This window comes from Paramormyrops kingsleyae, chromosome 1 (assembly GCF_048594095.1).
Source record: "Paramormyrops kingsleyae isolate MSU_618 chromosome 1, PKINGS_0.4, whole genome shotgun sequence".
In the NCBI taxonomy this organism is placed as follows: domain Eukaryota; kingdom Metazoa; phylum Chordata; class Actinopteri; order Osteoglossiformes; family Mormyridae; genus Paramormyrops; species Paramormyrops kingsleyae.
In genome coordinates, this window is record NC_132797.1 from 36047105 (window position 1) to 36058199 (window position 11095).

Below are 11095 nucleotides of genomic sequence, written 5' to 3' on the forward strand. Positions count from 1 at the left end.
GTTACCTCCCACAACCAAGCTGCAGTTACGCTAATTTGTATTTCTAAATTGCTGATACTGTGTGGGTGTGTGCATCTGTATGATAGTGGTTAATTTGGCCATAATTAAAAAGATCCCTTTTATGAACCAGGACTGTTACAGTTGATCACGGTAAGTGATCGCAGTAATAGTGTAATGGAAAGGAGGGAAAGTGCAGTGAAACATAGGGGACACAGCCAGAGCTCTCACACAGTTCACACACCAAGCACTTCGACACAGTTCACAAAGTCAGAGCTCATGCAGTTAGAGCTCCGACAGTTTACCCAGTCAGCACTCCTATACAGTTCACACAATCAGAACTCTCACACAGTTCACACAGTCAGCACTCTGACACAGTTCACACAGTCAGAACTCCCACACAGTTCACACAGTCAGCACTCTGACACAGTTCACACAGTTAGAGCTCCTGCACAGTTCACACAATAGGAGCTCTGACACAGTTCACACATTCGGGACTCCTACACAGTGGGCAGTGGAGGCCTAATGATTGAGGAAGGGCACTTAAAATCAAAATACTGCTGGTTTGAATCCCCAACCAGCAAAGTACCACTGAGGTACCCTGAGCAAACTAATGCCCCAAGCACTGCTCCCTGGGCTCTGAATTAACTGCCCCCTGATATGTCACAATATCACCTATAGTGAAATGGAGAGGACACATTTGGTTGTTGTGCACAGAGCTCATGCATAGTTCACACAGTCAACACTCTGATACAGATCACTCCGCACAGGTCATGCAGTCAGAGCCCCGACAGTTCACACAGTCAGAACTCCCACACGGTTCACAGTCAGTGCTCTGACGCAGTTCATAGTCAGAGCTCTGACACAGTTCACAAAGTCAGAGTTCCGCACAGTTCATGCAGTCAGAACTCCGACACAGTTCACAGTCAGAACTCCCACAGTCAGAACCCTGACACAGTTCACACAGCCAGAGCTATTGCACAGAATTACAGCAGTGCTGCTGGACTCACCTTCTTCTTTGCGTCCACACCATTCTTATATTTATCTAAAAACAGGGAAAATTAATATTAGCTCACATGTATAACTGCTTCTACACTGAGCCACAAGATAATAATATATAATACATTTAATTAGCAGTAGGACATTGCAATAGAATGTGATGAGGGATGGACTGCACCTAGTCACTGATGGCATCAGGGTCCTTGCCTGTGTGGGACTGTGCAGGTGTATTGGCTTTGTGGTTTGTGAAGGTTTAATTCCATAGACTCAACCCTGTGGGTTTGACTATGTGGGGCAACCCATGTCTGGTGAACTGTACTGTTTGGGTTGATACCTGGTGTCTCAGCTTGCAGAAACTGCAGGGCTGCAGAAAGACTGTTTAGCTGCTGCAAAGTCAGGTCCCTTGGGTCAATCCCATGCCTCTCCAGCAGGGCTGCGACTCTCTGTAAATTCCTGTCTGCATGGACAGGGGTAAGGTGACGCACAAACAGTAAGTAAACTTGTTGGGAAATACTAGGAGAAGTATTTCTATTGAGAAAGACCCTTGAATTAAAGAATGGGTCATTTCCAAAATGGTAGTCACACACTTTAAGACCAAGAGTGGCAAGAAGTGTAATTTGCCGTCATGTGACTCATGCTCACCATCCTGCTTGGACAGAAAGCTAATGTTGTAATCCGGTGGGGTCTTCTTGTGCTGTTGCCGACTGACTACCTCCTCCTGCGAAATGTAGTCCTCTGCATAGTCCAGCGGTAAGTCTAGGTCATCATAGAATGATGGTGCCACCTGGTGGCGGGAGGAGGGCGGTGCGGATGTGAGGTAATAAGTGACCAGTTCCTGGAGCTGCTGCCAGTCCCTGTCCCCTTGGCGGCGGCCATCCCTCCGTGACTGAGAGGGCTGATGTGGGTATCCAGCTCCCCCCAAGGAGTTCAGGGAGCGCTCCTCTTCTTCCTGATAGCCGTACTGCAGCATACCGAGAGTAGCAGACAGAGGTATGGGAACGAGACAGAAGAATCAGCTTGTACCTGGCCTGGTTCCTGTTCTCCTGGCAGAGTGTGTCTGCCTGTAAGCATGCAGGCATTCACCTGGCGGTACGTATAGGGGTCCATGAGGGGGGCCTGCATGCGGAGAGAAGACTGGGCCGGGTCCGGTACAATCACGTAGTCAAGGTAACGCTGCACCATGGCCGGACTCAGCTGCTCCACACTGGGGTGGGCTTTGGAGCTGGGATATCCTGTCTTGGCTGAATATTTCTCCAGGTGCTGTGAGCCTCTGAATGTTGAAAAAAAAAAGAGGAACTGAGTGCCTCAAAGTCCATAGGGGTGGGGGGGTAGGCGGCAAGCTCTTACTGTGGCCGAGGGGAGTCCCAGGGCCCCGCAGGACTGTGGCTTTGGGGAACACGGTCCAGCTCCTTGGTAATGACATACTGGGTGATGTCATCCTGCCAGGAGAGGCCTGCACAGCCATTGGCAGACACAGGTGTCAGTCGGCACACACAGCAAATGCAGACAGTCCCCACCCGATCCGTGTTCAACAGACTGGTTACACATTAGCACACCTTTTTATTTCATTGCCCATGCTTGTATGTTTACCTGTTTACCATATCTGTGGCTTATTTATGGCCAATAAAAATGAAATTGTAACCTGAATTTTTAATGGGCACCCAAGTTGAGTCTGCATTTAGTTTTGATAGTGCCTAATATGTTTGACTGCATTACATTTAGGGATTATATGGAGACCTTGATCCACATTAAAATCCTGAAGGCCTCAGTCGGTGTCCCTCACCATTAATCATAGGCTCTCCGACACGTGGCAGAGAGTTGCTGCTGGAGGGCATGGCGGGCACCACAGCCCACTCACCCTGCAACATCAGCCGCTTCAGCACCTCCTGCAGCCTCTGCAGCACAGGCACCGATAGCTGGTACTGCACACGCTCCTGCCTGGGACTCTGGCACTTCCCGAAGAGCCCATCTGGAAGAGAGCGAACGCCCAGCCGGTTAGCGGTCGCCACGCCACGCAGCCGGCAGCAGCCGGAACGGCACGCCAGTCCCTGACCAGCAGAGTCACCAGACACACGCAGGCCTCAGCTTCCAGTGCCCGTAAATTGTGCCCAACTCCAGCACCCACGCCAAGGGCTAAAAACAGATATACCAGGGAGGTGAGTCACTGCTGCTGCCATGGAGAGAAAGGGGAGTAAAAGGGGAGCAAAAGGGGAGTAGATGCTTCTCCAGGAGGGGGCTGAGAGGTCAGGCTACGATGACAGATAGTGTTTATAAACTGAAAAATAACGGTTATCACTCAGATAGACAGCCACTCGGACAGTTTACTGCTCCTGTATTTAACTAAAGTGTTTTCATGTTTAAGTAAAAGTAGCTGTGTATATCTGTACTTGTATTTGTGAGTTAAAAAAAGATCTCTATGGGAATCCGTTTGAAGGTATGTGCGTGCGTGATTGAGAGCGCTAAACCCAAGTGTGAGCGTATGCCAGTGACTCATCTCCTCTAAGAGCCGAGTGGCTGCGGGGGAGGCGACCGTACTGTTGTGGACGTGATGATGTCATTGTTGCTGGGGAGACGGCGGACTAAAAAGCTGTGATTGAGCCAAAGGCATAGCAATATTCCACAGAAAGAAGTTCTGTGTTGACACTCGTACAGCCAAATGAAATGCAATCATAAATATCGTAGATATCCGTTATACCAGAAACAGCCAACATTTCATGCCGGTTCTCTCCGCACCCTGCTTGACCTGCTTAATTACTTGTGATTTATTTGGAGGTTTTTCTTCATTATGTTATTCTATTTGTTAGCTCAGTTCCACATTTAGTTTACTTTTTCGTTGACTGTGTTGAGAAAGTTCATTCTTTTAAGCACCATATCCGCTGTCACACAAAGAGTGACGCCGAAAAGTGAGTGAAACTGACAGACCGATATCTCGTAAAATCTGGATGAACAAGAGCTCCACCAACCAGGGAAGCGGGAAAGACACAGAGCAGCTGCAGCAGAATTTCATAAATAATTCAGCGCAGACTCGCCTCGTCCGGGCCGGCTGTTGTGTTGGTGTTTCTGTGGTCTGCTGATACACAGACAGGAAGCTACACTCGTGATGCAAAGTCAAAAAAACAAAAAAAAAAACATTACATGACCATGACAGAATATCTAAGATCTGAGCACAGTTAAAGGAGAGAGAGAGCACTAAACCCATGTGTGAGAAAGAGACTGAAGGGCAGGTCCATCTCAGCTCAATCTGAGCCATGCTGCAAACCTGCAGCATGGGCATCCCGATGCTTACCGTCGGAGCAGATCTGATCCCTGGAGCACAGCCTCTTCTCAAACAGACAGCCTGGAACAGAAGGACACAGAGAGACAAACAGAACCGTTGAGGGTCTGATTACTCTTGACACCCCTGTCACTGCACTCTGTACCGCATCCTGACAGGCGAGGGCAGCTTCCGGCTGAGCAGCCAAGCTTCTGAACAACTTACTTCAATATAATAAGATACAGATGTAGAGCCACCACATGCTAACAGCCCCGGAAGCTGCTCTGCTGCCTTGTGCATGCTGCGCTATCGCATGCTGCGCTATCGCATGCACTATCGCATGCTGCTAGCCAAGGAACAGGCCGTCACGGGCTCGCCCTATTACACATCCATTTACGTCGACTCCTCCGTGCTGATTCCACAGGTGCTTTTTGTCCAAAGTGAATACAAATATGGTAGCAATGACATAGACATCAACCGAAGCTCAATACATATATATATATCTAAATAAATATATATATATACACACACACAGCTCCGGCAAAAATTAAGAAACCACTCCATATTTTTGAAACGATCTGCATTTGTAAATCCTGGTTTAATCAAGGTTCTGCTGGCAGAAGGCTACACTGAGCAGCAGGTTGCTTCCAGGTTCAAAATTTCTAAGACAGCAGGACACAAGAACAAGGTGAAGCAGGAGACACTGGGAATGACCACAAACCAGTCAGGTAAAGGGCGGAAAGGACTTTAAAATGCCAGAGATCTCACCGTTTCTCATGAATCGGTGGATGACATCAAAACAAATGGGAAATATTAAGTGCAGGTGAGAGGTGCACTACTAGGATAGTTTGTATCAGGCTCCTAGAAGCAGGACTGAGGTCCCATAAAGCAAGGAAAAAGCCCTTCATTAATGAGAAGAGAACAGAGAAGAACTAGGCTGCACTTTGCAAAAAATATGTATTATTCACAAATGCACACCCATAAATTGAGAAATGACTGAAAGAAAAAATTGTGCTGGGGTCTCTTAATTTTTTCCAGAGCTGTATAAAGTGTAATAAGTAAATCAGTAATGGTTCAGTGTTACTACCAGGGCTCAACCCCATGCTGAATTCTCACTAACATTTTGATCACATCTTACCACATTTTACCACAGACATGGTATTTAAACATGTAACCTACATAGTTGTTTTTTTTCTCAATCAAAACATTTTGCCAGCATTTGACAATGAACAGTCTTACAATGGGCAGAATTGTCCACGTAAGGGACAGGTTGGCAATCCCTGGTTACTGCATATGCTAGCTGCTAAATCCCACAGTAATACGGCAGCCCGTACACATTTATTGTTGACGAAACAAAGAACAAATATAAAGAGGACGACATCTCCCCCAGATCCGTGTTTTTGTGAATTCTCCTCGGCCTTACACGGTAGACGCTGAACTCAAATCACTGGGGGATTTCAATACAAAGATAGAGACCAGAAGCACCAATAAATACCAGAAGCAGAATTGAGTCAAACCACAGGCAACAGCGATAACTGAATACAGCGATAACTGAAACAGCGATAGCTGAATACAGCGATAACTACAAAAAAGTGCTGCGGCTCAAACAGACCTACAGCTATCAGGGATGACACTTCCTGTGTGTCTGTGTTCCCTTGACAGTGACGCTGAGAAGGATTCTGGCTACCACTGTTTGTAAAACAGGGACATGAGGGAGGCACCCTCCGGAGATCGCCCCCTTCTGGAATGATGCCAGAAGCGCAGGAGTGTGCTTGTCAGCTGGAATCACATCACAGGGCAGACTCTGTGTGCTGCGAGGGAGCTTCCTGGTGCCTGTGGCACTCTGACACGGCCATGTGGTCCCCCCTCTCTGCCAGGGTGACTGTGTCACGTCACCTCGTCGGGAGAGGAACGACAATAACATCACCAAAATATTCAATCCACAGTTACTTAGTTCTTATATTTCACGCAGAATACTCAAGATTTTACACACAGTAAAAGAAATGATTCTGTCTATTTCCTTTTCTATTGAACGTTAAAAACAAAATAAGACTTATACCATGCGTTCTCCAGATAACAATCATGGCTAACCTGTTCTCCCATGCTATTCTCATTGGCAAAAATGATTTACCAATAAAAAAAGACTAAACATTCAAGTTATTGTTCCAGAAGGTTCCAGCCATGACCCATTGCTAAAAGAGCCCATCAGTATTTTAACAGCCTCGTGCTAAGTAAGAGTGCACTCGGTGACTGCCCACACTACTCTGCCATCAACCTACCCCTACACCTCCAGACCCATTGTCGTCATCTCAGACACTCGCATAGGTGTGACGTGGAAAGAGAGCGTCTGTGATGAGTCAGGCCCTCACCCTGGAGAGCGGGGGAGCAACAGCGCGTCCACAAATACCAATGAAACCCACTCACACGCAGGAACACTGGCGTGTTAGAGCACGCATGCGGATACAGGGGCCACACATACACAGGGGCCACACACTTGGAGGGGCCCCACACACACAGAGGCAGCACAAACGGAGGGGCCCCACACACATGGACCGCACACATGGAGGGGCCCCACGCACACAGGGGCCACACATGGAGGGGCCCCACACACACATGGGCCACACACATGGAGGGGCCACACATATGGAGGGGCCCCACACACACAAGGGCAACACAAATGGAGGGGCCCCACACATGCATTTTCTAAAACTTCAATATAATTGTTGCCAGGCAAAACATTAATAATACAATGAAATGACAATCACTCATTAAGGAAGTGTATGAGTAGCAGTGTGCCAGAGAGGTCAGATGGGCACTTTCTGTGAGCACCGTATTTAGCCATATCTGCCGGAGCTTGCACATTGCACTTCATATTGCACTCATCTAACTGTTAGCACTGCCTATAGTCTCCCCTACTTTGACTAATTGCATATTTTATTTCCCCTACTTCTCCTGGGGGGAGCTGCCTGGAGCCCTCAATCTATCAAGATGTCCAGCACACCCTGCTACATGTGACGTCGCCTCTACCAATGACGTCCGTGCATCCAGCTCGCCATTCTGCCTGTGTCATCTTCCTTGTATGACCCGCTCCCTGCCTTCTGGCTGCCTGGCGATTGGTGGGAGCATTGGCACCGGCTTGTCATCTCCCCCCTGCTCCCCGTTTGTGTCTCAAATTTTACTGTATTTGACTCTCCCTGCCGGCCCCTGGAGGATGGGCTCCCCCTTTGAGTCTGGTCCCTCCCAAGGTTTCTTCCTTCTAGGGAGTTTTTCCTTGCCACTGTCGCCTATGGCTTACTCACTGGGGGCTTTGGGTGGGGATGCTGTAAAGCGCTTTGGGACGATGTAATGTTGTGATAATGCGCTATACAAAAATAAATTTGTTTGTTGTTGTTGTATTTCGGAAGAATATTTGTAAGTGCCATAAACATCTATCTTTATGTAAATAAATACTGTAACATGCCTACAGTAAAAGGTCCATTTTCATTCTTCAGTACATTGTTCAGTGCCCCATATGCAGGTGCTGACGATATACAGGTACTGCTCCTTCTGCCTTCTGCTGAGTGTTTTTTTCGAGTGTCGCTGATGGTTCGCTACATTCTCCAAAGCACTGACTCACCTCACATCACCTCCTCTCACCTCAGCCCAAGTTTGAGGACTTTCTGCTTTTAAGTAGTTCACTCTCTTTATCTCTGATGTCATTCAACACACAAGCAATACAGAATTACACTTCCTCAGAGGGACTCTGGGTGACATCCGGGATTCTGATTTTCATTTCGGGAGACGTGACTCATCTCATCTCCAGGGAAGTTACTCTCCACATGCAAAACCAGCAGCAGGATGGTGCAGCGGTTAAATTAGCACGAATTTATCAAATCAAGCTCCAAAAGAGAATTATATCCCTGGTAACAACAGTTACCCTGAATTGTTTGATCATACATCCAGCTACATAATAATATGGCATTATCTAAGAGTTTAATTAATTATTAACAAATAAAATGGTAGCTTGGCTGGTGCTCTCCATGGTACTGAAGAGAAACAGTTTCCTTGCAACTTTGCGCTGAGCATTAAAACCTGTGACAGGTGCCTATAGTGTGTAAACTGAGCTAAGATGCGACTCTGTCGTCGGCCTCCAGGTCTGTCAACATTTACAAGGCTACAAACAGCAATGTAACCTTATGTGGTTTTACAGCCTAAGGCACCAGGTAGTTTTATGATCGCAGTTTTATTCTCATTGATAGTCATCGTAATTTCTTCTATCATAATGAGGAATCGCATAAAATATTGTTGCACATCATAAATCATAATAATAGCATATAAACATAGAGATTAGGAAAGTGCTCCACTGTCATGATAGAGCCGCCTTCACTCCAGACTAAAATGAATGCTCTACTATTTTTCTCACGCGTCCCATGGTGTTATTCCATAATGATATGACCACAATGAAGTTTGTAGCAATATCCACAAAGCAAGTGTTGTTGAGCAGTACGAAGGTCGCTGCTGGAATACGGACATTACGCTCTTTTTACTGCGCATAGGAAATGCTAAAAATCAGTCTAATTTACTGTGGATTTCAGATTTATTCCATTTGTGCGCACTGTTTATTATAATAATAATTATATTAAGAAGAAGAAGAAATAGAAGACGACTAATAATAATAACAATAATAATAACCATTGTAATTTTCATTGTAATGTGTCTTATCTCTGATGACGGACTGTGCCCGACACCCAACTGCTCGCTCTGTCACATCGATGACGCAAACGTATTTTCACATCAAGTGTAACATATAGATTAATTCTGGATTCATGTAAATTTATTAGTGAAAACGTGTAGGTTACTTTCACTGCGGTAACCAAAACTGTAAAATTGATGCGCATGAACCTTTTAAAGCACGGATTGTTTTCGACAGGAGAATTTCGGCGCGTTAGAGATGTTCCCAGAGGTTCTAGCCGCACAAATGAGCGTGTAATGTTTTTACATGTAAAAAAGCAAAGTGCGCTCCACGTGAACCTCGTCGCCAATATGAAAATAGAGAAAACATTTTCCTTAACAGGTAGATTACTATTTTTAAGAGGCGCATCGGTTTGAAGCCGCACGACGGTAATAAGGGAGGTGGCAACTGTTACGGAAATGAAGGCATGGTGGACGCAAATGGAAAGAGCACATCGATTTAAGATATTAAGTCTTACCGTATCTGCTAGACATCCCAAGCTGGTACCAAATGGTCATTAAACACAGAGCACTCCATATCCGCGATCGCTTCATGTTACCTCCGTTGTAGGATAGGTGCCACGGGACACACCTTTATTGATGCCGATTTTCACTCCGGTCCAAACATTAATATTAGTAAACAGGTGTCAGAGGCTACTTGAGCTTGGTGCTGGCAAGGAAAAATCTGCAAGAATCCGCTACACTAGTGTGTGTGGATGAGAACTGGGGGGAGCGGAAAGGTGACATGCAAGGAAGCGAGGGTACGGCGCTGCGGATCAGCAGCAGGGATCTCCAGCAGCATCGCTTTCCATCTTTTTTCGTAGCTGATCCCTATTCGGCGGAGACCCGCAATGACGTCACCACCACAGGAAAGCGATAATGAATGGAGTGGGGAGGGTCAGATATCGTACTGCGATTGCGATGGGAACGCTCACTGAGGCAGAAGCATGTAGGCAGAGGGATGATAACTCCATATTTGCATAACACAGGTGATTGAACCTGGGGAAAACACGCAATTGGTCTTTTGCAGTCGTAGCTTGGCAAGACCTTGCAGCCAAGATTTCAGACATTGAAGGGAATACATGAGACAGCTGACGTAGAGAACCAGATGCAGAATAAAATTTTGAGTAACATTTGAATACTCTTAGTCTGTAATTCATCAGACTTCATGTAATAGTAATTGGATATTACTGATGTTTTTATAGATACTCATTCAGCCAAACGACTGAAAGGGACAGTGACGCAGGGATAGAATAAATATCGGTAAGTTAGAAGTAGAAAGTACTGGAATTATGTGGTGCATTTCGGTTCACCTTACTGATTCATTCGCGTTCAGAATATTAATTATTTCTTAATTTCATTAGTTGTCTAGACTAGAGGTTCCCATGCAACCCAGGGTCCGCAGACACCCCCACCCCCCCAGACTGATATATACCCAGCTCCTTCAATTATATATGGTTTTTATTTTCATTTAATTTTTATTTTCAAAATACTACTATATAATTCAGCCTAGCATAATTTGCTAAAACCAGAATTACGTTCAAGCTTGCGTTTTCAAACCACCTGATTAGTTGTCTGGGTGGGCGCGAGCGTTGCGTTATGTGTGGTGGAGTTGGCAACTTTCCCGCGGTATTTCAAAAAAGGTAGCTAGATTCGTTTTTCTACTTCTTAACAAAGTGAACATCCGAAAAAGGATTTTAGTTGCATATGTTTATTAAACGAGGCTTCTCCAGAGCGTTGTATGGGTGACATGACCTGGTGATTGCTTAAAACGCTCACTTTCTTTATGTCGGTAAAATTTGTTGTCTGTTGAAATCAAGTTCAGAGAGTTACTATCATGTGGTGGTGTGTGGATGGTACGTGTTTCCTGGGGTTTAATGTTCTGTTAGTATTTGTGCCTGCAGTGTTATTGATGCACAGGTTAATCAATTGAAAAGCTCTGCCCAGTGAGCATAATTTTTTTGGGGTCAAGTGACCGCCCCCTCTCTGCATTTCAATTGCCCCACCATTTTCCATTGATGCTGGCTCTGTCCTTCATGTTCAGTTTTGGTCCTTGCCTAGCGTCCTAGGGCGAGCATCACCGCCGGTGGCCCCCCCGTCTGAGGCAAAGTGATATTGGTTGGCAGTCAGGAGGCC

The 11095-nt window shown here is 46.1% G+C and overlaps 1 protein-coding gene across 1 annotated transcript in view; it reads right to left on the reverse strand.

Annotated features, from left to right (window-relative positions):
- The window catches only part of LOC111840672 (protein tyrosine phosphatase receptor type N), a 30285-nt gene extending 20475 nt beyond the window's left edge, over positions 1–9810 (reverse strand). The window contains exons 1-8 of the mRNA XM_023805736.2: positions 9439–9810; positions 4283–4333; positions 2855–2965; positions 2344–2449; positions 2080–2266; positions 1639–1957; positions 1331–1453; positions 1008–1042 (exon numbers count right to left, since the gene is read on the reverse strand). Coding sequence (XP_023661504.2) covers positions 1008–1042; positions 1331–1453; positions 1639–1957; positions 2080–2266; positions 2344–2449; positions 2855–2965; positions 4283–4333; positions 9439–9514 — 1008 coding nt within the window. The 5' untranslated portion in view covers positions 9515–9810. The remainder of the gene's footprint in view (positions 1–1007; positions 1043–1330; positions 1454–1638; positions 1958–2079; positions 2267–2343; positions 2450–2854; positions 2966–4282; positions 4334–9438) is intronic.
- Positions 9811–11095: the final 1285 nt, after the last annotated feature.